General features: G+C 50.9%; 12 protein-coding genes across 12 annotated transcripts; 5 read left to right on the forward strand and 7 right to left on the reverse strand.

Moving 5' to 3' along the window:
* Positions 1-1,987: 1,987 nt before the first annotated feature.
* On the reverse strand, positions 1,988-3,478 carry BCR38DRAFT_54532 (uncharacterized protein). Its single transcript, XM_040865459.1, has 4 exons — positions 3,124-3,478; positions 2,982-3,010; positions 2,779-2,925; positions 1,988-2,716 (listed from the first exon to the last, which is right to left on the reverse strand). The coding sequence occupies exons 1-4, from the start codon at positions 3,308-3,310 to the stop codon at positions 2,321-2,323; spliced, it is 759 nt and encodes a 252-aa protein (XP_040712571.1). The 5' UTR covers positions 3,311-3,478; the 3' UTR covers positions 1,988-2,320.
* A 1,078-nt stretch (positions 3,479-4,556) lies between these two features.
* BCR38DRAFT_460080 (carbon-nitrogen hydrolase) lies at positions 4,557-8,021 on the reverse strand (the record flags this gene model as incomplete). The annotated part of the gene is made up of 15 exons (XM_040862371.1): positions 4,557-4,656; positions 4,709-4,783; positions 4,924-5,049; positions 5,205-5,358; positions 5,414-5,462; positions 5,526-5,576; positions 5,643-6,515; positions 6,589-6,616; positions 6,672-6,857; positions 7,012-7,159; positions 7,216-7,304; positions 7,411-7,534; positions 7,661-7,682; positions 7,772-7,849; positions 7,968-8,021. The coding sequence occupies 15 exons, from the start codon at positions 8,019-8,021 to the stop codon at positions 4,557-4,559; spliced, it is 2,157 nt and encodes a 718-aa protein (XP_040712572.1).
* A 1,425-nt stretch (positions 8,022-9,446) lies between these two features.
* On the forward strand, positions 9,447-10,499 carry BCR38DRAFT_350123 (uncharacterized protein; the record flags this gene model as incomplete). The annotated part of the gene is made up of 1 exon (XM_040856544.1): positions 9,447-10,499. The coding sequence occupies one exon, from the start codon at positions 9,447-9,449 to the stop codon at positions 10,497-10,499; it is 1,053 nt and encodes a 350-aa protein (XP_040712573.1).
* A 229-nt stretch (positions 10,500-10,728) lies between these two features.
* Positions 10,729-11,494, reverse strand: BCR38DRAFT_350181 (ubiquitin-conjugating enzyme/RWD-like protein; the record flags this gene model as incomplete). The annotated part of the gene is made up of 2 exons (XM_040856548.1): positions 10,729-11,357; positions 11,428-11,494. 2 exons carry the CDS (start codon positions 11,492-11,494, stop codon positions 10,729-10,731), a joined length of 696 nt encoding a protein of 231 aa, XP_040712574.1.
* A 301-nt stretch (positions 11,495-11,795) lies between these two features.
* On the forward strand, positions 11,796-13,980 carry BCR38DRAFT_488328 (armadillo-type protein; the record flags this gene model as incomplete). Its single annotated transcript, XM_040864260.1, has 2 exons — positions 11,796-12,057; positions 12,107-13,980. The coding sequence occupies 2 exons, from the start codon at positions 11,796-11,798 to the stop codon at positions 13,978-13,980; spliced, it is 2,136 nt and encodes a 711-aa protein (XP_040712575.1).
* An 86-nt stretch (positions 13,981-14,066) lies between these two features.
* On the reverse strand, positions 14,067-14,498 carry BCR38DRAFT_54806 (uncharacterized protein). The gene has a single exon (XM_040865460.1). It carries the CDS (start codon positions 14,414-14,416, stop codon positions 14,153-14,155), a length of 264 nt encoding a protein of 87 aa, XP_040712576.1. The 5' UTR covers positions 14,417-14,498; the 3' UTR covers positions 14,067-14,152.
* An 833-nt stretch (positions 14,499-15,331) lies between these two features.
* On the forward strand, positions 15,332-16,707 carry BCR38DRAFT_412338 (uncharacterized protein; the record flags this gene model as incomplete). The annotated part of the gene is made up of 3 exons (XM_040858682.1): positions 15,332-16,016; positions 16,102-16,598; positions 16,684-16,707. 3 exons carry the CDS (start codon positions 15,332-15,334, stop codon positions 16,705-16,707), a joined length of 1,206 nt encoding a protein of 401 aa, XP_040712577.1.
* Positions 16,708-17,809: 1,102 nt separating this feature from the next.
* On the reverse strand, positions 17,810-18,586 carry BCR38DRAFT_444112 (HRDC-like protein). The gene is made up of 2 exons (XM_040860917.1): positions 18,184-18,586; positions 17,810-18,036 (listed from the first exon to the last, which is right to left on the reverse strand). Exons 1-2 carry the CDS (start codon positions 18,366-18,368, stop codon positions 17,868-17,870), a joined length of 354 nt encoding a protein of 117 aa, XP_040712578.1. The 5' UTR covers positions 18,369-18,586; the 3' UTR covers positions 17,810-17,867.
* Positions 18,587-18,740: 154 nt separating this feature from the next.
* BCR38DRAFT_54850 (sybindin-like family protein) lies at positions 18,741-19,700 on the forward strand. The gene is made up of 3 exons (XM_040865461.1): positions 18,741-18,885; positions 18,941-19,063; positions 19,148-19,700. Coding segments are annotated over exons 1-3 (465 nt in total). The 5' UTR covers positions 18,741-18,883; the 3' UTR covers positions 19,488-19,700.
* Positions 19,701-19,913: 213 nt separating this feature from the next.
* BCR38DRAFT_460086 (26S proteasome regulatory subunit-like protein) lies at positions 19,914-20,871 on the reverse strand (the record flags this gene model as incomplete). The annotated part of the gene is made up of 2 exons (XM_040862372.1): positions 19,914-20,516; positions 20,581-20,871. The coding sequence occupies 2 exons, from the start codon at positions 20,869-20,871 to the stop codon at positions 19,914-19,916; spliced, it is 894 nt and encodes a 297-aa protein (XP_040712580.1).
* Positions 20,872-21,356: 485 nt separating this feature from the next.
* On the forward strand, positions 21,357-22,587 carry BCR38DRAFT_412341 (Borealin N terminal-domain-containing protein; the record flags this gene model as incomplete). Its single annotated transcript, XM_040858683.1, has 3 exons — positions 21,357-21,531; positions 21,608-21,899; positions 21,954-22,587. 3 exons carry the CDS (start codon positions 21,357-21,359, stop codon positions 22,585-22,587), a joined length of 1,101 nt encoding a protein of 366 aa, XP_040712581.1.
* A 260-nt stretch (positions 22,588-22,847) lies between these two features.
* On the reverse strand, positions 22,848-23,716 carry BCR38DRAFT_350437 (translation initiation factor SUI1; the record flags this gene model as incomplete). The annotated part of the gene is made up of 4 exons (XM_040856562.1): positions 22,848-23,263; positions 23,370-23,457; positions 23,559-23,578; positions 23,650-23,716. The coding sequence occupies 4 exons, from the start codon at positions 23,714-23,716 to the stop codon at positions 22,848-22,850; spliced, it is 591 nt and encodes a 196-aa protein (XP_040712582.1).
* Positions 23,717-24,166: the final 450 nt, after the last annotated feature.

A 24,166-nucleotide genomic window follows, 5' to 3' on the forward strand; every position in this document is an offset into this window, starting at 1 on the left:
AACGCTAGGTAGCCTATTCATCTTGTATCCGGCCGAGATGCTGATCGCAGTCGGCCAGACAGATAGTTGTGAGCAGAACAATCAAGTGCGACGATGCCCAGAGAGTGATGCAGGTACAGACCTGGAAATATTTTGCGACGGTGTCAATATCATTATTATGTCCGTCGGGAATTGCTGGGCAGTGGTTTTGTTGAGAGAACAGTATACAAATAGCCATACTTGCCCTTAATCATAGCTTGCCACACCGTTTCCTTGCCTGCGGTTCAACCCCGAGATGCGGAAGCGGGAGACCAGCATAACATACTCTGGTTTTCATCTGCGTTCTCTGGATCCCGTCATAGTGAGGAACTGTCACTTCTCTGATGACCAGCCCTCGAAAGCCTTTGCGTCGTTATTGACATGCTTCACTGTGGTTACGGGCCAGCAGCACTCGCATCTGCAGCCTCTTTTTAACCAATATTAGCTTGCGCAAGTAAAATATGGTACCAAGTACAATGGTGCTGAAAAAGTGCATGACATGGTTAGCAAATAGCTCTAGCATGTAGCACCCGGTGATTTCGATATGTAGGGAAAAAGCGGATGGAAGTGAAGCTGGCTTCTTGAAAGCACTGACGTATAAACCACTCAGCAGTCTCCCTGGCATCATTCATATCTATGATCAATTTGTTTCACATGCGTATTCCAGCAATCTGGGGAAATCCTCAGCCAGCAGTGAAATAAGGGAAGAAGCCCAAAAGGCAGGAACATCTCTGAATAATCATGAATCAAAACGGGCATACTTTCATATACTCTCGGTCTTTATTCTATGTTGAAAGCTCTCACTTAGAGGACAGGCCTCTACTTGTGAGCGAACCAGACTGTTCCGTTGTGCCGTATATTCTCCGAGGGTAGCCCCCTATTCAATCCACATTTCGACCTTTACAACTTCCCAGTCAGCATCGCAGGGGAAATGCTCAGTCGAACTAAATATAAATATAATAAGCCGTAAATCTGCCGTCAACTTTTCCATTCGAGCTGAGGTACTTCTTCTTTTGATGACGTACACTTCCGCATGGGACAAGTGTGAGCAAGTCCACACAGCATTGTCTTCAAGTACGTATGGTTTAAGCTTTATACAGACTGCACAGCTGTTGATCTTGGAGTGCCGGTTACCTGTTGGAAACAGCCTAGGGTAGTTGAAGATAACTAATACATGGACAGACAAAGTCATGACACGTTTTGAGTTTTTTCCTGTAATTTCGGCAACAAGAAAAGACGTGGTGAAGAAACTTCGGCATCAGGAGGTAGCAGTGGATTTACAGTGATACAGTAAGTCCTAAATATCTAGCTCCACTCCCCGAAGACTCTGCGGCTAGTCTTAGGTGAATAGATCCGAGCTGCCAAAAGATAGAACAGCATTGCAGTCTATATGCGACGACTCCTCGCAACGACTTCGCTTCCAATACCATATGCCAGTATACCATGCCTGAATCATCTTCACAAACCAACACAAAGGATGTTCACAGAACAGCAACCAAGCAGACATCCCCATGGACTTGGACCATGGCCCAAGTCTGGGCTACATCCTCAACTCCCCATGATTAGCGAGAACAGACAACCACTACCCTGAGAAGGACCCGGAATACAAGCTTGTGTGAGAAAACATGCCAACAAGTTACTCACGGCGATAGCTCATACAATTTTTCAACCTCAGTCGAGGTGCACGACTCCCTATACACTATCGAAACAATGGATAATCAATGCTCGAGGAGCTGAAAATCCAAAGGCTCAAGTTTGCTTCTCAGCATCATCCTTGGCACCTGAACCTATCCAAAAGGGGTTCCGGAAATCGACTGCGGTCTGCGAGATATGTAGCGGTATACGCAGACCACCCAACATATGGAGTCCAAAGATTTTCCATGTCTACATCAAGGTTTCCCCGTATAGCCAAGTTCAAAGCGGTAGCTTGAGCCTGGGGAACCTTAACAAGTGGCTTAAATCCCACACAAGAGTTTTTCTGGTGTAGTTCATTTCATTATCATTACCTATGTACTTAACAGGTATCTTCGGTGCCTATCTAGGACTGACTAAACTCTGCCCAAAGCAATGCAATGTTCTTCGGCCCTGGCCTTCGCCTGTGGCGACTCGCAACATAGGTAGCGAGCGACTGAAAACAGTATGGCCCAAATGCCTCCTCTAATGATGTAGGGGGCAGGCGATTGCTTCAGTTATCATGATGCCCCGACCTGTCATATCCCTAAAACGCCTCCAAAAACATGCATTCAGAATGGGTATTGGTTAGGTGTGACTCGGCAACTTCCCTCCGTTGATCGGTCCACTCTCACTGCATTTCCTCGCCCTCCATGGACTGAGACGACTTCGGCCGTTCCATGTTGCCGAGTTCGGCCCCCTGTCCGCTCTGCGCGCGCTTGCGCCCGGGCATGAATCGGGCCATCATCGTAGGGTTGTGATTACCAGCGTTCGAGTCCTGCGAGTCAGAGAATTTGGCGAAGAAGCCGCGCTTCTTGGGTTGCTGCAGCGGCTGCTGTTGCTTCTGCTCGTCGTTCAGGCCCACCTCTTCGAACCCCTCCTCGGCAGTTGGCGGCTCGTACAGGGCGCGGTTACGGATGGAAGACCTGGGCGGTCGCTGGAAGCGGGCGGAGTCTAAGCTGCGGCGGGAATCGAGGCTCTGGCGAGATTGGTCGTACATGATGACTGGAGATCTGGCCGAGATATCCTTGGTGTAACAGTAAGCAGGATGGTTCGATTGACTTCATGGGAAATAAACGGAATACTTACAAAGGACCGGCGGTAGGAGTCGAACGATTCTCTGGAGATGGAGAAATGCTCGATGTCGCCAATGCTGCTGCGGGTGTCCATGGACGTCCGGGACGGTACCGCAGAGCGTCTGGGCGGCCACAAGGTCTTCTCTTCACTCGGCGACGGCTATGATTTGGGTCAGTAAGCAGGATCGCCAATTCGCCACTGGAGAGTGAACGCACAGGAAGATATATACCAGAGTCGTTCACAACTATAGACAACAGTCGAAAAGTTAGTTCAGGGTGCTGACAATAAATCCAGCAACATCGGAAGGGAAGTCTAGGTCGCAACATAGAATTATCCCAATTGACGGGCAAGACGTACCACTCATCTTATAGTCGCCAGTGTCCTGGCTCTTTGCGCTTCGAATGCTCAGAGCAGACGAGGCTTTGGACCCAATTGTATCGACCCTCTCGAAGCCTGGATGCGCTGCGTCCTTCACGGCCAGCAGGTCACACGACGGTCGAACGTTCTCATCATTACGCCTGACGAAAGGGTTGCGAATCGGCATGGTTCGGGTAGTATCAGATGGCGACTAATTGATTTGGTAGAACTACAAAACAATGGATGGGAAACAGCAGCAGTGCAATATGTAAAACAAAAAACACTCAACGGCTATGAAAAACAATGGGGTCTTTGTCGCAACTTGTGCTAGAGCTTGACGAGGTGCCAATTTTTGGAAAAGCGATCCGTCCAGTTTGGCACTAGGCTTGTCGATGACCACATGGGAGTTCCCTGTTGAGCTAAGGAACGGAGCCAAGGAAGCGACCACAGCGGCGGTGCAGACCGATCGACAACGTCCGATCCGACCCCACTATGCAGACGCTTGTGCAGATTTGTGCAAGTTATGAAGAGACACCAAGCCCGTCAGGCGCAAAAAGTGCCGAAATTGCTGCGAAAAAAATTGAAAAGATCGGTCTGGGACTCTGGGCTGAAAACACACGACTGTTGCCAAGCCTTTCACTGCCAGGGACAGTTGTGGTTTTATGCGGGGAACGCTCGGGAAAGGCGGGTTTCCGCCCATGCCCTTGGGCGACTGTTGGACCTAATTAGCGCTAGCATTCCTATCAATCATGATGCAGCATCTGTGCCGATTTTGCCAGGAATGGCCCAGACAGCTCGCGCGAGCCCGGACCTGCATCGTTCGTCACATCTTTTTCGGACCATTTGTCTGCTTGCCTGCCATTGAACGAAACATCACGAGCACCTCCTTCTGCCAAGTCTGGGTGCAAACTGAGCCTATCCAGCTTCTAGCAGTTTAACAACTTGGATGGCTCGGTCGTTGATTCATTCAATCCGCGATCTCATTCCGCTTCCATGTCTTCCCAAGAGCCTCCTTTACTCGAGCAAGTGGCTGCCCCTCCACGAGGAATGTGCTTGTCAGCGATGATCGCCACAAATTATCTGCAGGTGGATTCGGCACATGGGGTCGAAGTCGGTCTGCAAGATGCGCCCGACAAGCTGTCGACACTGCCACTTGCTTGTCGCATTTGCCACCTGCATACAGCAACTAAGGAACATTTTCGTGTGACCGTAGGCCTTCAAATGGTTGACAAATTATGACGCATGTCAAACACATCATCCTCTTAAAGGAAGGTTGCCGTGCGGTATCACAAACTCGGCAGGCTGCTTCCAAATCACGATATTAGGATGGTGCCACCTCTGATATCTGAGATCAAATTGTGACCGAAGCTCCCGATTGATGTACTTACTATCTGGTCACCAGCCACTGAAGAACATAAGCATCCCTGCGCCCCCTACTTTCTCCTCTTCTCAATCTTCTCGAGCTCCCAGTCGATCTTCTTGAAGCTCCAGCTCTTCCAGAACGGCGGGTATAAGAAGGGTCTCAAGTCGAATCTGGAAAGCGAGTCAAACACAGCCCGATACCACAAGATTCTGGGTAAATTACCTGTTGTCATCTGGAGAGTAGTCATTGCAGTGAAGCGCCGGCGTGATCGTCGTCATCTTATGTCTGTTAATCGCACTGTAGCAAAGGGGTTAGTACTGCATAGTCAGGGGATTGGATTCGTTGTCGACACGTATTTCTCATGAGCCAGGCCTATGGGCACTTCGAGCTCTCGAGGGCCGCAAGGACGGAACGGGATTGCGCTGGAAGTTACGTACTAGAAATGGAAGAACCGCTTCACCTTCTCGGCCACCTGGGCCGGCGTGTAGGCAGGCGCATCGTCTTCGGGCCTGCGCTCTCGGTCGACGTTCCAGTCGTGAACGAGCCGTTGGAACATGCCAAAGCTTTGAGACGTCAGCATTGCAATGCACTTTCCTGGTGAGAAAACGGGGGAGCGCTTGTCACGCCTCAAGAACCGACACTCCCGGGTCGGGAAACAATCAGAAATGTTGGCTCTTTGGGCAGATCGAAGAGATTGGATGACTTGGGGAGTACTTACGGGCCTAGTTTGTTAACCTTGCGAAGGCGGCCGAAGATAGTCAATTCCTGGTATGTCATTCCCATATCGGCTTCGTCGCTTTGAACGTATGTGTCCGTAATGGGCTCAAGCTCGGCGGTGGGTACGGCGGTCAGGAAGTCGTGCAAGCAAAGCACTACGGCATGTTAGGCAAGCCATTATACGCTTAATAATTCGGAGTATCGACGTACAATTGAAGTCTTTCTCGGCCCAAGCAATGAATCTCTTGAGGTCGGCTTTCTGCAAGCGCGGTAGTCAGTGCTTATCAATCAAAGGGTATAGAAGGAGATGGAAATTGCATACATCGATGGAGCCGATGGGATTGATATCGGCACTAGAGCAGTCGTATTTTGTCTATACAATCACTATCAGTATCGATTTTAAACACAAAGCGTAAGACTACAGGCTGATATTACTCACCAAATAGCCCCTAAGAGACTCTCCAACGTTGGCGCTGCCTAGGACCAAGAGACTTCCTCCTCCAGGTCGATTGCGTGCTGTGGGGATGATCTGCCCGTACTCGTAAGCAGTCACCATGCGAATCCGAGCCTGTAAGCATTGCAAGGTAAGGTTTTCTTGGTTAGTGCCCCCCTCAACGCGGAACTTGGGCTCGAAGTTGTGGGTCTGGAGGACGAGGTTCTTCTGGGCATTGTACACATCATCAATGTCCAGGTTGACATGGTGACTGCCGATGGCCTCGGCGAGTGCTTTGGCGCGCCCGCGAGTCTCTTGTGAACTTTGCTTCTTCATCCCCATGTATATTGTAGTGAAAACTTGATTGCAGAGTGCCTGGGGTGTTTTAGGAAGAACGCCTTCGCCGTCATATTTGGCAATTCGCTTGACATCCTCAATAACTTGCGCATTGCCTTCCTCGATGGCTTTCATGACAATACGACACATCGAGAAGACAATTGTCGCCGTGGCACAGGAGTCTATCCCTCCGCTTAGAGGTACTAGAAAGCCTGCAGTACCAGATCTTCGGAGGTAGTCCCAAAGGTAGCAGCCAGCACACAGGGCAATTTCTTCCTCGACTGAATGGAATCTAGGATTTATCGGAGGCGTCGGGCGTCTCCCAATATCCGTGTCTTCATCCTCGGTACTGAGCTCAAATGAGGTCTGAACTCGTTGATACTTTGCTTGAGATCGGGCGGCCTGGAAACTTCTTGAGGTTAATGAGCGATAGGCCCTCACTTCTTCCAAGTCGACGGTGGCCGTAACGACCTCGACGTCGTTGAGGCTGAACTGTGATCCTTGGGCAACAACATCTCCATTTACTATGATCATGGCTGACCCCTATTCAACTCTCGGCATGAGTAACTATCACAAAAACTGTCTTTGGAGGAGAAAGGCTCCGAGAGTCACTCACATCATAGTATAACCGGTCACCGTCGCAGCTGCTGCTTATTAGCAAGGATAGAGCGGGGTTAGAGGAGGTCGAGAGCTGCTTGCCCTTGCTGGTTGGCGTATAAATAAACTCCGCCACATTTCCTGGTCGCTTCCATGATGAGTTGGAGGCGGGTATCAAGCTTCTGGAGACTGAAATGAGATCCAGAAGAATTCGTAAAGATCTCCACGCCATCCAGACTCATGGCGATATGCGGCGCATCGGGCGTAAATAGCTCTTCGCAAGTTTCCCTGGGATTATGTCAGGAATACTCTTGGGGTGCTGAGTAAGGATACGGGTGCTCCAGATTATGGGTCAAGAATATAACTCCTGAACCTGGTTGTACAATACAGTTTTTCACCTGAGACGCGGGAAGGGAAACAAGGCACCGTTGAGACTGCTTACGCTCCAAAGCATGTGTCCGGCGTTGAGATGACAGCATCGCCGAATAATACATGAGTCGCACCTTGGATCTCCTGCAAGATTCGTGGGAGATGATACTGCTCCGTTTCTCTCGGACGCATCCATGGTGTGAAGTGACGCATCTCTCGATCTGCAATGAGTCAGTTCCCATTGTTGTTGGGGTATGAATCGATGGAATCAACATACAGTTGCCGTCATTGGCCAACCACATCTTGGGGCGGATCATTAGGATCTTGCCATCAAGACACAGGACGCGGCAGTTGAAACGCTGGTTACTATGAATAAATATCAGCTATTATCCAAGCTTCGAGCAAATATCCATGCCACAAGCCGGTCCTATTCTCGAGGCCGGAACAGAGTACTGGGGCAGTGACAATATACCGATGTTGAACTGGCATGCCAATATCGAGAAGGATTCCATGGCAAGTCTCGTCGAGAAGGATCCGGCGGAGCATTTCGAACGAATGGAGGAACAGGTCCTGCTCGATCAGGTGGTCCAGACAGCCTAGCAACCTTTGGTGTTAGTAGTTGCCGGTCATAGACAATGTCTGAAGCAGGGACTGTTGTCACCCAACTCGACTACTGGTAAATTATAGCAACAGGGCAAATGCAGGTTCGGATAGTTGCTCACCATAGCCACAGATTTCGAGCTCCTATTGCTTGACGTTAGGAATGAGTTCAATTGGCAGGTGTCATGGCTAAAGGGGATTATATTCCAGCTCTGAAAGGAAATCATACTTACTGGACCGACTCGAAGCCTAGCGCCTGCATCCTTCGCCTTGTGGATGCTGTCGACGATACGACTGACATTTCCTTCCCACTGACAAGTTAGTACGTAATGGTAAGGAGAAACTGCACTCTGGTTATGGAAAAACATAGGAAAGCCGCTTTGGTCTTTGAACTTGGAGGGAAAAACGGAACAATCTGAGCATACTCACATCCAACGCCCACTGATTGAGCGAGCACGTCGCAACCGTTAGAAGATGTCCCATCTTGCAAACGGAGATGTTTCGGCGTCTTTGTTGGGGTTGATGGATGGCAGTTATAAAAAATACCTGAGGTTTGAACCAGAGTTTGTGATCTCTTGGGCTCAAACGGGAAAAAACGACGAAGTCAAATTTTATGTCACAGGTTTCAAGTCCGAGTTCGTCTACTACTTCTTCTTAGGTAGCTAGGACCAGGTACGAAGTAGTCATAGACTTTCTTGATCTCCTTTACCCACTCAATATGGTGTACGACGTATCAGGCTTAGCGCCATTGCTGCTCTTACTTCAGCCCTAAGTAAATACCAGAACTCGCCATATGACTGAAAATAGCCCTTCCATAACTTCAAGGTTCGAGGTGCTCAACTGAGGGTTAATGCAGACTTATGATGATGGAAATGAATCTCTTATAAGCTGGCTGTATCCATGCGTAAGATCCATTCAACTGAAGTCAAATGGCGAAACGGAGGAAGGGCAGTGGTGGAAGAGGTGGAAGACATCCGGTTTGGGATCCTGCAAGGGTTACAATTCAGTGACTGATATATATAATAATGCTTGAATGGAAAGATTCTGAGCTGAAGTGCGACTTCCTAGAAAGTCATTAGGGGAGCTGGGTAGTAGATGTGATTTCTTCGCAACAGCGTAAGGGGCACCGATGGCTGATCTCTGGAAATCATAGACTCGGAGGCGAGAGGACAGTTTATACATGGATCGGATATTGCTGAAACTGTGAAGAGGCTGTGAATCAAGTGTAATGAAAGGTTTTCTGTACTCTGTACTTGAAAGACGAAGAGTAAACAGCCAGGAGACACAGTGCAATATAAATGAAGGAAATACCTAGATAGTACGGGAGTTGCTATTAAGGAGTGGTATTCATAACAGTAGTTGCCTATAACGCAGGTAACTTGGGATTTAGGAGTATAAAACAATGTAAGGGCAAAGGGCCATCTCTATTAAGTGACTTCCTCATAGCTCCCTAGAAATGAGGTTAACTGTCAAGGGCTGTTTTGTGCTGGTTAATGGCCTATTGGGTCACTGTCTTCATAAGCCGAGGGTTGTATAAGATAGTGTAATAACTAAACCGGAATTTAAGAATGTTTTTTTAAAAAGAAAAGGTTAGGGAAATGGATTTGGCAACAGCTCAATCCAATCCGAGTTCTGGCTAAAAGCGGCGATGGTTTAAACAACGCATGTATCTACCGACAGCAGGGGTCATACTCCACTACCCAAAAGATGTAGCGGCACCTTATCAATGTTATCGACAGAAAACCTTGAAACTGCCCGACTTCATCAACGTTGAGCAGGACCAACGTCACCACGTGCACCTGCAAATCGACAATGGCGCCAACAAGACCAAATAAGAAGGCGAGACATCGCCACAAAGGTGGCATCTCACGCGTGGCTGGCGGAGATGCCAAGGCTGTCTCCCCGCTCATGCTCGTCAAGGCAGCCGAAGTCCAAATTCAAGCAGGCAATGCGTCAGATGCCCTTTCTTTAGGCAAGAAGGCCCTGGAAGAATCTCAAGCTGGCAGCGACAGCGCTTTAGCATCTCTCAACCTCCTCGGTCAAATCAGCCTTGAACTCGGTGAATTCGATGCTGCCCGCACGTACTTTCTTAAGGCATGCGCCATTGACGAAAATGGCACCAAGGATGAGGAAGTCGGCGGGGGCCCCGAGAAGTTCCTCTGCCTGGCTCAACTCAGCGAGGAGGGTGGTAAGGACAGTGTCAGCTGGTACGAAAAGGGCGCATCTGCGTTAAAGATCCAGATACAGACCCTTGAGGACCTGCGGAAACGCAGCGATGAGCAGGAGATCCTGCTGGATGAGCTGAAGAAGAAACACGCCATGACTCTGTGCGCCGTCGTTGAACTCTACATGACCGATCTCTCGTGGGAGGAGGATGCGGAGCAGCGTTGCGAGATGCTCGTCACAGAAGCCACCATGGTGGCGCCAGATTACGCCGAGACTTGGCAGACGTTGGCCAATGTGCGCATCTCGCAGCAACGCATAGATGATGCCAAGGCGGCGCTGTTGAGGAGCATGGAGTTGTGGAAGGATCTGGTTACCGAAGACCCCTCAGTACCCGACTTTCCCAGCAGAGTGGCGCTGTCTCGACTGCTTATGGAGGTGGACTTGGAGCAGGAGGCCCTCGAGGTGTTAGAACGGCTGGTTGGTGAAGACGACCACAGTGTCGAGGTCTGGTATCTTGGTGGGTGGGGACTGTACGTGATGGGAGAGAAGCAAAGAATAGAAAACCCGAAAGCCGAGGAGGACTGGAAGGCTTCATGGCTTTCGAGTCGAACATGGCTCAACCAAAGTCAACATCTTTTTGCGCAGCAAGATTATGAAGATGATAGGCTCGGGGAGCATACAAGGGAGCTTCTTACTGCAATCGCCCAGGAGCTGGGCGATGCGCCATCTGGAGAGGAAGATAACGAGGAAAACTGGGAAGACGACGGGGATTCGGATGACGCAATGGAGGAATAATACTACGACGTATGAGTTGCAGTGTAGTTCTGAGGCACAGGCACAGCTGCCGCAGCACCTATTCACAATGGATCTGGCATACAAAGGCGTTGGGGGATATCAAAAGGATGGTACGTGGACTTCATAGAAACCCCATGCAGTACCACTGGCAGCACTCTTGCTGCTTTTTCACCTCTGGCCTAATAAACTCCTGGACTCCATGCAATGCTACTGAGGGTCCCACAGAGGCCTATGACGCTACTTTTAATGACTCGACACCCTCGGCCAGCCCCGTGTCCTCGTCCTCCCCTTCATCAATCTTACCGACAAGTCCGCGTTCCCAGAGTTGCTTGCCAGTCAACTTCTTCTCCTCCTTGACCCTTGACTTCTTTAGCTCAGCGAGCCGCTCCTCCTCCAGCCGCAGCCTCTCCTCTTCCATCTCCTTGATGAAGCCCGCCCGCCACTTGACGAACGTCTCAGGTGTGACCGGGGTGCCATGAAACTTCTTATTTTCCTCGCGCTCCGCGGCCAGAAGCGCCTCCTCGTGGGCCTTGGCAAGCTCCGCCTTGCGATCCGCCACCAGCTGCTCCGCGTTTTCCTTTAGCGTGGTAACGAGGGTGAAGACCATGGCCATCCCGAGATTCTCTTGAATAGTTTCCTCGAGGCCCTGCAGCAGCTGGTCCTTGTCGCTGGCGACGGAGAACTGCGGGTGGGTGGGCACATTTTGCGGCGCGGAGAGTTCGAGGACGGGGGGCTCGTCGGGATAGTTTTCTGGGTACCGCACATGCAGCACTATGGTGGGCGGCTCATCTGTGTCTTCGTCGTCGTCTGGTGGGACGTCGAGGAGGATGGATATCCTGTATTCTGTGTCTGAGATATCTAAAGCAATGCATTGGTTAGCACTGCGGCATGGCGGGGTAGACAGGAGCCCGCGGAATGACTGACTTACCTGTGATTTCTTCAGGGAAGATCGAGTCGAGGACTTCCCTTTCCTCTACTTGCTCCTCGCGACCCATCTTGAAATCGAGATAGTACTTAGTCTCCTTTTCTGTAGTTGCGCGACAAGTTTTCAAGTTGCGCCGTTGTAGAGAATGTTCTGAGCTTGGCTCTAAGTTAGCAGCCCATTGGATGGTGGGGCACTCAGAAAGACCCCTGTCAGCTGCCGCTTCTCACCGCCAAAAAAAAGTCGTCCGGATCCTCAATTGTCCCAGCAATTGGCAGGATCTTTGAGCAGAGCAGAGTAGAGCGTATTGTGCTTTTTTTGAGAGTACACACTTCCTTCTGTACAGCTACCAACAACGACGACTTCTATTCACCATGACGCCCCGAGATGCTGTCTCTGGTAACAAGCGCAAGTCTGCAGACTACAACAAAGGCAAGACGAGCAAGAAGCCGAAGTTCGAAAAGCGACCACTACCCCCGCCAGTGGAATCTGAGGATGTAAGCGACGCTGCAAGCTTCGAAGACTTCTCGGATGACCAAGATGATGGCGGCGCTTTATTGCGTAAACACAAGTTCCAGAAGAATGGCAAGCCGAATAGTGACGACAAGACGGCCGATGGGAAGGTTTTCGAGAGAGGTACGCTTGGTCCGCAATAATGTATAGAAACACCGACTAACTTACGAAGGCCAAAACTCGCGAGAGTCTCATATAAAGCAAAAGCAACTGGCGCTGGAGCGAAGAAATCACAAGCCTCTAGCTGACGAGTCGCATCGAACCAAGAAGATATGGGAGAGGCTACGAAGGAAATCACACGTCCCGAAGGAGGAGAGAGACAAGCTGGTGGAAGAGCTCTTCACCATTATCACTGGACGTATTAAGGAATTCGCTCTCAAGCATGACACTGTACGCGTGGTGCAGACTGCCATCAAATATTCGACCGTCGAGCGACGCAAGATGATTGCGAGGGAGCTCCAAGGATCCTACCCTCAGTTGGCTGAAAGCAAGTACGCCAAGTTCTTGATTGGCAAGCTTATCGTCGGGGGCGACAAGGAGAAGGACAGTGAAATTCGAGATCTGATCGTTCCCGAGTTCTACGGCAAGGTTCGCAAGTTGATCAACCACCCAGAGGCGTCTTGGATCATGGACGACATCTACAGAGGGATCGCCTCAAAGGAGCAAAAGGCAATTCTCTTGCGGGAGTGGTACGGCCCCGAGTTTGCCATCTTCAGAACCGAAGGCGAGGGATTTCCAACAGCAGAGCTCTCCAAGATCCTTGGGGAAGAGCCCAGCAAGCGAGCGATCATCATGAGGTATCTGTCAGATATGACCAACCAGCTGATTCAGAAGAAGATGACTGGCTTCACCATGCTGCATGATGCCATGCTCCAATACTTCCTGAACACCCAACCTGGATCTGAAGAGGCAAAGGCGTACGCGGAGATGATCAAGGAAGATGAAGGCGGCGATCTGCTTAAGAACATGGCTTTCACCAATTCTGGAGCACACCTCGTCTCTCTCTTGCTTGCCTACGGATCTGCCAAGGACCGAAAAATGATCTTGAAGACCTACAAAGACACATTCCAGTTAATGTCTACGGATCCGAATGCACACATAATCATCCTCACAGCCTACGATGTCATCGACGACACCGTTCTGACTTCCAAGTCCATCTTCCCTGAATTACTTGGGAAGAACGAGGAGAACGAGGTTAACAATCTTGTAGTGCTATCCAACGACCCTCATGCACGTTTGACGATCCGCTACCTCTTCGAAGGTGCATCAAAATCATTGTTTGATTTGGCTCATACTTCGGACTTGAACATTTTAGGGGATATATGGGAAATTCGCAAGACGACCAGCAAAAAGGACCCCGAAATAAGGAGGAAGGAACTTGTTGCGGCCTTATCACCGACGATACTGTCTGCCATTGAGTCTGCACCAACTGACCTCATCTCGACATCGTTCGGTTGCCAGATGGTTGGTCAGGCGTTGCTCTCTGCGGTTGGGGACAAAGCTGCCGCTTTGGCCGCCATTGCAAGTACAGCGGCTGGCGACCCAGCATTGTCTGGCGATGTCATGGAACCGGCCGAGGGGGCTTGGGAGGCCGACGCCGAAAAGCCAGTGGTTCACATCTCCCGAACAGCGCATGGTGGTCGTATGTTCAAGACACTTATTGCTGGAGGCCATTTCGACAAGGCAGCGGGTCAAATCAAGCCAGTGGGACCCCCACTTAACTTTGCGAACATACTTTACCCTGTCCTTAAGGACCACGTTGTGTCATGGGCCACAGGTCCCAGCTCCTTTGTGGTTCTTGGGTTACTAGAGGCAGAGGACTTCTCTCATGCAGATGAGCTGAAGAAGATTCTCAAGAAGGACAAAAAGTTGCTCGAGAAGGCAGCCACCGAAGAGACTGCCGAGCAGAAGGCCCAAAGAGAAGCAGCAGAGACCAATGGAGAAGCGGAGAAGCCAGCCAAGAAGGGGAAGAAGGCCGCGTTGAAGAAGAACAAGCCTGTGGGTAATTTCGGGTCAAAGCTGGTGCTGGAGAAACTCAAGAAATAAGATGTATAGATATAGGGAACAGGTTTATTGAACGGCTGACATGATTGTCTTTGAAGCGCAAAAAACATACCGCCATCAAGGCAATTTTACCAATTTCTATTGCGTGGTTTACGAGTTACACTGTTGCGGTAGATGCTTCACCGGCATGCAACGGCTGGGATGGTGGCTGTGTTCATCGAGGTCGAGTTGTGTAACACGCGGGTTTCCGAAGCATCCTGCAGGGGAAGACGACATGATACCCAATTTTTGGATCAAAAAGCGAGGCTTCTATAAGGGCTTTCCGCGCTCTATCTTGCTGGAATGGATCATGAGGCTGCTTAGGGAAAGGTGATTGCGTCCTCTGCGGGAGACAAGACATGGCAGGTGACAGGGGGTATGGGAGGTAATGGATGGGATACTGAAGGATGGTATGCAAACAAGTACGCTGGGTATGCATGTGTAGCTTGGACGTTGGTTGCTCACATGCATGCAGGCTATAGAATGAATATGGAACGTTATACCACCATCCGATTTGCAAGAATACCACTGCAAAGCCACAGTCGTTATTACGTTTCTAGGCATGGCTTCAAACTGAGGTGCCACTATCGCTGTAGACTTGTCACCTAACTGTTTTGCTTGTTGATGGTGTGCTGCAGTTGGGTGACTTCAGAGTGACAAACAAACGGACTAGCCTTCAAATCTGCAAACGATCAAGTTGCCACGAGGTGACCAGGCCAACCATTTTGCCGTCTTCTGGGTCGGCAATTGGGTCCAGAACCCAAAATATCGGATCTGTTGGTTCTTCGATTGAGTCTCCCCAGACGAGTTCGACTCGACAGTGAATATCGACACTGGTGATGTCTCAACTTTCAGATCATCTACCATCGCGTTGATGCCATTTGCGTTCGAGTTCGTTACCCGTTTATTCACCTACCTCGCGACTTCCTCTAGACTGATAGGACCGGAAACTCGCTACCCGTGGGGACAAGCTGCACTACGGATCAAAATTGATAATTTGAAAGTCGCTTCGGATTAGGGAACAGTTTCTCACATTTCCTATTTCCTAAGCTACCTTACATAACCTTTACAATTCGCGACGCTGCTGTTGTCGCCGATTGCAAACCTCGACGTCGTAAAACTTTCCTCAACCTTCACGGCAATAACGACCTCTCCTCAATTACTGACGGTTGCAACACAATTTTCCCCTGGCGGAATTCTACCTTCTAACTTCCCCGCCCGATGACGGCTTCGATTCGAATTGTCTGATTAGCGATCAACGCATTTGTTTTCGACGGCCTCAACCTGAGGCAAGATTCACTTACACCCTTCACAACCCTTAACTTTACCGACCAGTCTCGCCCAGGACCACAGAATGCTATTCAATCTCAAGCCCATTCGTCAGCGGGACCCATCGGAGGATTGCCCTGCGGGAAAGCAGTGGTACTCCTGCGGAGCGAATGGCTTCGACGGCTGCCGCGTCCAGGATGCATACAGTCATGACTGCCTGGAAAAAAGAGACGCCGCAGGCACTATAACCATCACTGTCTCAACTACCATGAAGACCAGAACCGCAGATGCCACTGAGATGGATTCGACAATCTCACATGTAACAAGTGCAGTCGTAGGAACCCCAGCTACAGCTGAACCCATTGCTACGAGTGCCGTTGGGCCTCCAGCTACAGGATCTGCACCTACGGATACTGCAGTCTCGATCACGGAGGCGTCACCCACAGAGGCATCGCCCACAGGCCCAACGGCTGTGACGCTCACTGCCCCTCCTGCCCAACCGACCGTTGCCAATGGAGTTAACAACCCTAATGAAGACCCTGTCCTCAGCACGCCTGCGATCGTGGGCATCACTGTTGGTGGAGGACTGTTTCTCATTGGACTAGCCTTCGTCATATTCCTCTTGATTCGCCGCCGGAAACTTGCCAAGCGCATGCCTTCGTTCATCGACCCACGGGGAGACAGTTATGATGAGAAGCTTGTGGCGCAGAACAGGCCAGTCTTAGCCGGCCAAGGTAACAGTGCAGCAGGCGTCTTCGCGCCTTTTGGAGGTGAGCTTCAATCCCCTTGCGCCGACTTCCAATCCGAGAGCAACTTGTTGAAATGAAGCAATGACTAATGCAAGCTCTATGCCAGGTCGATCAAACTCCTTTGAGTCCCACCGCCCAGGATATACTCCGAGCCATGAAGCGAATAGCACTCATGGCGGCAGAGATCCTCCGTCCGGAAGAGTCAGCGCCCTGAGTTATCGCGGCCAGACATATCACCCTACTCCCGTGTCACCCCAAAGTACTGGCCCAGGGGGGATCAAGCGCCCCCACATCTCGGATGCCATTGAAGAGGAGAAGTCCGGTGTTCCAGTCCAACTAGACTCCACGCCCGTTTACTTCGAACTTGACTCGAGGGATACCCAGAAACCCATGGCCGAGCTTCCCAGTCCCGATCCTGAAGAGATAAATCAAGGGTCGTCGTCTGGAAGTGCTGCTCCCATAATTCATCCCAGTCCGTTGACGCCTGGATTCTCGGCTGGCAATCTCAGCATGAGTCGAGAGGGCACTATGATGGCCGGGAAGGATGGTGCGTTTGCCAGGGCCTCACAGCGAGGATCGCGCAAAAGCGGATCGCCGGCCAGGGTAAGAGCAACACTGAACGCAACGGCCGATGAGCGGGCGACCAACCGACATGTGACTAGTTGGGCTCAGCTGTGATTGCGATTAGTCATGGGGTCGTATTGGAGACTGAAGAAAGAGGGAAAATAAGAACGAAGAGAACACAGCACGAAGAGCACCGAAAGACATAGTAATGCTTGAGGATGTGACAGAGTTGATCGGGGCTCTTGCTTACATGATTACAGCTCCTTAGAAGGATGGATCTTGAGGAGACGAAACGGCAACGGACTCCAACTCTCTCCTTTATTCATGATACCCAGATACCAACGAGACACGCGGGGACTTTAGAGTTGATGTATGCTTTCACGAAGAAAAATTTGGGGTGCACTTCTGACCACCAACTCCCCATGAAGGAGTAATGCCTACAGCACAGCGTAGGTCAACTAGCATATACCAAAAGGTTGCAATGTGTCAATGTCATCAATGAATTGATTTTGAGAAAGGAAGAATACTTGAACTCCCTTCTTCCCTTCCCTGCCTGGTTGTGAGCCTCGCTGCCTTCGCAGACGGCCTGGCCTCGTTTTCTGTGAGTGTTTGTGCTGCCACGATTTTGTCTTCCAGTCTTGAGTGGGTATACAAACATGTAGTCAATTGCCATGAGAAAAGAAGAAAATGATGCGGGAAAAATGGCATGCTCTCCCCTCTTTCCGAGAGCCAAAAGATTTCGTACTTACGCCGTTCCAATGCAGAAACCAAGCAGCCAACCTTGCCCCTTTCTTTGCTTGCTTTGCCTGTTCTTATGCAATCTAACGCCATTTAAAAAGAAATCACACCTCACCTGCCTGCCTGTCCATGTGTCTCGTGTCATACACGCACTTCCATTATGAACATTCCTGTCAATACCGTGCCCCTGTTCTGCCTACTTCCTGCGAAGTTGTTGTGGATGTCAATATAAATGCCAAGGCTGATAGGTGGGTAATGTGTCCGACTTTGTTGGGTGAACACTTCTTCCTCCTGCTGTCCTTTGCTTCGTCTAATCAACATACCATCATCGAGGATGGATCTGTCGCACGTGCAAGCCACAAGTTTATCACATTAAAATGGTGATGTGATGCACCGATCAGTGTGGCATGAACCTAGACATCTCGTCAAGCAGGGACTGCAGGTCCTCGTCACTAATCTTGTCGCTTAGCGAGGGGATGAGCGTCTTAGCCTCTTCGGCCGTTTCGCAGCAGAGCGAGCCTAAAGTCGCAGAAGAAAGCCCGGATCAGTTTTCAGTCCATCATGGAGCCCTCATCCAATTTTGTATCCCAGCAAGTGTCGTAAAAACATACCCAATTGCGCCCGCTCGAACTTGTGGAACTCCTTGTGCGCGCTCAGTAGGCGCTCCACGGCCTCGACGTGCTCCTTCTTCTTGAAGCGTGAGAAGGCGTCTAGGTAGTCGACCGTCTTGGTGAGCATCCTGCGATTTTGCCTCGAATCAGCATGAATTCTTTTTCTCTTTTTGGACTCTCTCCGTTTCTCCATCTTTCTTGCTCTTGGTTTATATTTTCTGCTTTAATATTTTCCCCTCAATCTCGGCGTTTCTCTCGAAAAAGGGCAAGCCTACTCTGTCTCATTCACGTTCTTGCGATCGGTGCGCCGCTTCGACACAAGCGCATTAATGACCAGCGCCGCCTCGGACAGCGTCAGTGTATCCACGTGCTGAAATTCACCTAAGTTCAGCGAAGATGAGGCCTCTTCAGTGCCTGGGGGGGCAGGCTTGGCGCGCGAGGTCTGCTGGTGGTTCGACATCGTGGCAGGAGGAAGGGAAGGCACGACGGCGGGCAGCACTTCGACGCGTTGATTGGGAAGAAGCTGGTGAGAAAGGCAAATACGGGACAGAGCTGACTGGACTAGATGCTGGCCAGGTTTGATTGAGCAAGATGAATCGAAAGAATGCTTCGGCGCGTCGTTTGTCGCAAAGAGAACTTCAATGGTGGGATGGTCTCGATGGATGACAAAGGTTTCTTTGCAGCTCTCTGGACAAGGGAGCTGGGCCTGGGGGAGCTAGAATTAAGGTTAGCGGCTGAGAGATCCCTGACTGCCTGATCGGGTAAACCTCGGTTGAGTCAACTTTACTGCTTGGTAGGGGCTGGAACTTGCAGTATCCAGCTGTGATGAATGAGACAGTTTCCCAACCTCAGATGTGACAAAGCATCCCCGCAGAAGTTTGACTAGGTCCCAGAATGAGACTACAGGAAATTATATGAGGCTCGATACTCTCATTTGGCCTCGACGACAATTACTGTCCGGTAACTTTGCACAATATGTATGTTAACCCCCCTCCAAATTACCACCTTGAACATTGTACTGAACATATCCAGGGGTATCTTCGCTCTCATCATCATCAATAAGGCCGGCGGTCTAATCTACAACCGGACCTTCAGCGAAGGTCTCAACCAACTCAACACAAATGACTATCTCGTCCTAGCCGGAACCTTTCACGGGTAAGTCGAGAGCAAGCATCTCTCTTATCCTGTCTGTCCATCGGATATATCTATCCCTAAACACATAGTTGACCACCCCCCCAGCGTGCACGCCATAACCGCCCGCCTAAACCCTATCAAAGAACCCCCTTCCCCTCCCTCCTCAGGCGGGTCTCCCAACCGCGCAGAGCCCGCCTCAGGTCTCGAGGTAATGGAAACGGAGAACTTCCGACTGCAGTGCTTCAACACCCTAACGGGGACGAAGTTCCTGCTGTTTACGGACACAATGCAGAGCAACGTCGATGGCACCATGCGCAAGATCTACGAGCTTTATGCCGACTACGTAATGAAGAATCCCTTTTACCAGCTCGAGATGCCCGTGCGCTGCGACATGTTCGAGCGTAAGCTCAACTCGTACATTCGCGAGATTAACAGTTCGCGGTGATGACGTGATGGGATCAGGGTCAGGTTGGAGGAGACTTAGGCAGGGTGGAATGACGGGGTCGAGTGGATTCATTGTAGACCTTACGAAGGGAAGGACGACTATCAAGGTTGGAAGTCATGGGCTGAGATATATCACATGTCTTGGCATCTGGTATGAAGAAGACGAGGCCAGTGTTGGCATTGCGAAGCTTCATGTTGAGGCAAGTCACGAAGTTGACATAATGCATGGTTTTGGCGTTTGGAGTTCTCAGTGCCGTCACCACGGCTGGCGGTCTTTGTACAAGAGGTAGACAATGCATTACCCGAATGCAAATACTCCCATGAACCCACCACCGGGAGCCGTTTAGTCTATTATTTTACACGTACAAGCCCAACTCCACGCCCTTGAACTGATCTCGTAGCGACTCAAGGATCAGCCGTATGGGGACTAGGAAGTATCCATCTTGTCTGCATCATCCTTCTTGTCGTCCTTCTTCTCCGGAGAACTGTTTCCGCTCGGCTCGCTCTGGCCGCTTAGCAGCGGCTGCTCCTCTTCCTTAATACCCTCCAAGTTCGGCTTCTTGGAAGCTTCCTCTTCCTGAGCTTGTCTTGCCTGTCTCGCTGTTTCCTCTTCCATACTCATGCGAAGAGCCAGTGCTAACTCCGGATCCGTGCTAGGATCGAAGTCGAAGCCACCGAAGTCTCCGCCTTGCTCGCCGCCCGAGGAGCCGCCTGCGCCGCCGCTCGCCGCGACCTCGCCCAGGAGAATGGGTGATGAAATGAGTTGATCGCTGAGAAGCTTGCCGCTCGCCGGAACAACTACCAGGTGGCAGTTGTCGGCACTCTTCACTGCCTCGTTAAAGGCCCTCAGCTTGTTTTCTACTGCCTCATCGTCCAGATCGCCAAACAGCACGAAGTCGATTTGCACGTTGCCCTTCTTCATCTTCTTCGCTAGGGACACCAGCTCCTTCTCTTCATCTGCTACCGGTGAGCAAATGAAGACGACGATGCGTTGACGTTGGGACTTGTTCTGTCGGTGCTTCAGTGCTAGCTGTCGGAATGATCAGTTATTATTCAACGTGAACCACATTAGTAGCGCAACGCGAAAGACATACACTGGCAATCTGGATTCCTGTGGCAAGATGAGAAGTTCCCGAAATCTTCTTTTTTGTTCGGTGAAGGCCTTCCAGCAGCTTACCACGCTCCGTTGTGAGGGTTGACAGAACTTCGGGTCCCTTTCCACCCATGCTCATCAGGCCAACTGACGACTCGGGGTTGCTGTTCGTAATGTGATCGAAGATTATGTTGATAGCGTCTGCTTGTGCGTCGAAGCGGTTGGGTGCATAGTCGCCATTCCGAGAACTCTCAGAGTTGTCCACCACCAACATCACTGCTTCGAGCGGCATCTTGGTGGTTATGGGTTGTGATGGTTTGCGTAATCCGCTGTCGAGAAGGGAGGACAAGAAGGTGCAAATGAACAAGATTTTCAGTGAGCGACGGAGATGGTCAATTTAGCCTCGAAGTTTAGATGTGCCTTTTGTCGTCAAGAATGATGGATGTTGCTGAGATGAGGCTGGAAGTTGGAGCTCTGATCAAGACGTAAGGCGGCCCTGCCTGGGTGGCCTTGCGCTAAGGTTCCCAGCATGAAGCTCGGGCCAACGAATTGAAAGTACATCCCACTGCGCATTTGCAACTGGAGGTGGCGGCGAACACCGCCCTGAGCCGATTTGTTTACTTCCTACTGTATTCGGAGCTGCACCTGGAACTTTCACCAACCAGGTTAAAAGACATAACACGACACTTCGCAACACCTAAAGGTACTCGACTTGCGTAGTTTCCTCCAGTTTTGCACAGAAACACATAATACACATCCTACATATACTTAAACACAATGGCACCTATACGATCACGAAAGCGCAAGTCAGACGTGTCCATGACCAGTCCGGCGGTTGAGCGACACGCTCCAATGAAGATGGGGACACCACCACAGAGAAGCCCCATTCGAAGAAAACTGGGCATTTCAGTTGCGCAAAAGCAAGCGCTCGTCGACAATCTGCAACTAGAACGTATGTTGATTCCGAGACCATGATCGAAACATCCTCCCTCCCCCACCCACACATCCAAGCTGATTGCAATGAACAGTCACGGAGAGGGCGAGAAGGTTACGGGCGCAATACAATGTCCAGGCACAGCAGTTGCGGTCGCGAGTTGAGATGCGCGTCAATAGGATTCCCACGTCGCTGAGGAGGGCCAAGATGGGAGACCTGCTTGCAAAGCACACCGAGCCCTCGCAGCAGCAACAATCACGCGCACCTCGATCTCCCTTCGTTGCGCGACCTCCACCCGTGCCAGCTAAAGATGGCACGTCGCCCAAGCCAATTCCTCGGAAGGTGGTACCTGCGGCGCGTCCAAAGAATATCCACAAACGCTCAAGGTTGGCAAGACCCGTGTCTTGTACGTTTTGCATGTGTACTTACTGTCTATTTAGTGACGACATCACCGGTGCCAATGACAAAGAGAACTCAGTTGAGCCCGTCGGTCAACCTAAGAAGAGGCTACGTGCCGGTCCTACCGGGACTGACACGACGCGTTCTCAGCCTGCACACGTTCTCTCTCCCGCATCAACCAACGTCCGAATCACGCATCGTACCGCGGACCGCCCCCCTTCTCCCACGAAATCCATGATCGCCCGCCCCGTGTCTCCGATCAAGACTAAGAGTTCCGGAAACATCCTGTCGAACATGGTCGAGAAAGCCAAGGGGACGCGTGGTGCAGCCGCGACACGGAAAGTGACGGCTTCCTCCACGGCGAGCTTAAATGCTGGAGGTATGGTATCAAAGGCGCGGAAGCCGCCTGTTCCTACGCCTGCTGCTGCTGGAACCACTGCGGCCACCCGCGGAAGGAGGAAGTTGAGTGCTACGAGTGAGTCGAGCGAGACGAGTTCAGGGACAGTTGTCAGGAAGGCCGGGACGACAAAGGCATTTACGGTGAAGGCAGCTCCGACGGCTAAGCGGACAGTGATGGGCACGATAAAATCGGCCACTTCAAAGCGGGCCCCGGCGTTGAAAGCTCCCGCAGCACCTGCAAATCCAGGGAGGACATTGAGGAAGAGACAGGCTTAGGAGAAGAACTGGAACTGAACTAGGGTCTCAACCTAACTTGTCTGGATTATAGCAATTGGTGACGATTGTATGATGCTTTAGTATGGTGTTCAGGATGTCTCTTGTAGAGATTTGGGTTAGGGTTGGGATGCGCATATTAAGAAACACGGCTTGTTCACTTGTAAAGCAGTCCTTGATTTGTTGCTCCATGCAAGTGCTCCCTCGTGTATACACATACTCAATATCCATCCAAGCCTGTCTGCCCCCGTGGACCCCGTCCCTTATCCAGCAGCCGCCCCCTTCTTCTTCTTATCATCAACCAACTCAATATTATCCTCGGGAATATCTTTGTACTTCTCGAGCAAAAACTCTTCAATCTCATCACTGACGTCACCCTGTACCACGATCTCCTCACCGCCGCTGGGTACCTTGGTCACCGAAGACCCCGTGGCGAACTTCTTGCCGAACTCCTTGGCTACCTTCTTGAGGTCGAGCCCGAACGCCTCGAGCCCCGACACCGCCGTCACGAACTTGCGCTTGTTCCGCTCCACCCGCTTGATCGTGATGACGCTATTGGCCATCCGGTCCGCTTGCTTCTGCTCGGCTTTCTCGGCTTGTGCGGCTTTCTTCTGCGCGTCTTTGGCGGCGCGCTTTTGGGCTTCGACGGAGAGGGAGGCGGTTGCTGCTTCTAGGGCTTCTGTTTGCGGTGATGTGCATATTAGTATGGATGTCGTTTAAGCAATAGAGTATTGGGACAAGCAGTTTTTGCGGTAGAAAAGGTATAGAGGGGACAAGAGTTGTACCTGGCGACCAGATCCTGTCGTAGAGCGGACGATGAGCCTTTTGTAGCCAATCCTGGCATTTCTTGACGGTCCCGCCATACTCGCAGTACTGCTCAACCCAGTGGGTCAGTTAATCCATCCTGATAACTCTTCTCATTGCAGTGGGTGATCAGGTCGGGGGCTCGTAGGTGCAGTTCTGGTGTAGCTTACTTCCGGCGGCAGAGTGCATACTGTTGGGATCGCATGATTGTTAGCATGTAATCTCTTTGTGTCTCTAAGCAGAGATTGAGTGCGAATTTACCTCCACAGTATGTTACATGTCGGCCCTGGGGCTCACTGGGAGCATCTGTTTGCTCCGTGTCGACCATTGGCGAATGTGTGTACATGGGACGCGTAGATAATTGTGTAGATGGTCGCGTACGAGGGTGGGCTCGGAGGAGGGGTTCGATATTTCGCGGGGTTGCGATGACTTGATGGTGGGGCAGTCTACGTCGGTCTTTCCGCTGGTGGTGTTTGAACTGGAGAGCAATTGCATGGAAGTCTCACTGGGAGCTGCAAAGCAACAGTTAAACAGCAGTGAGGGGTTCAGAAGCGCCACTTTTCACTAGCCACAGCTCTTCATTGGTAACCGGTAGACCCGACTGGGAATTGTACCAGTTGGGCCTTCAGAATGAGATTGAATTTGTGTAGTAGTACAAAAGCTGCTTTCCATAGTATACATTGCGCTGTCTGTAGTAAGTACTGAGAGGCAAAGTAGGTTGGAGATGGGTTATTTTACTGGTGCTCCATATAGCACTGAGTATGCCCAGCTCTAGGCC

The sequence above is a fragment of the Pseudomassariella vexata genome, assembly GCF_002105095.1.
Source record: "Pseudomassariella vexata strain CBS 129021 chromosome Unknown BCR38scaffold_12, whole genome shotgun sequence".
Lineage (NCBI taxonomy): Eukaryota > Fungi > Ascomycota > Sordariomycetes > Amphisphaeriales > Pseudomassariaceae > Pseudomassariella > Pseudomassariella vexata.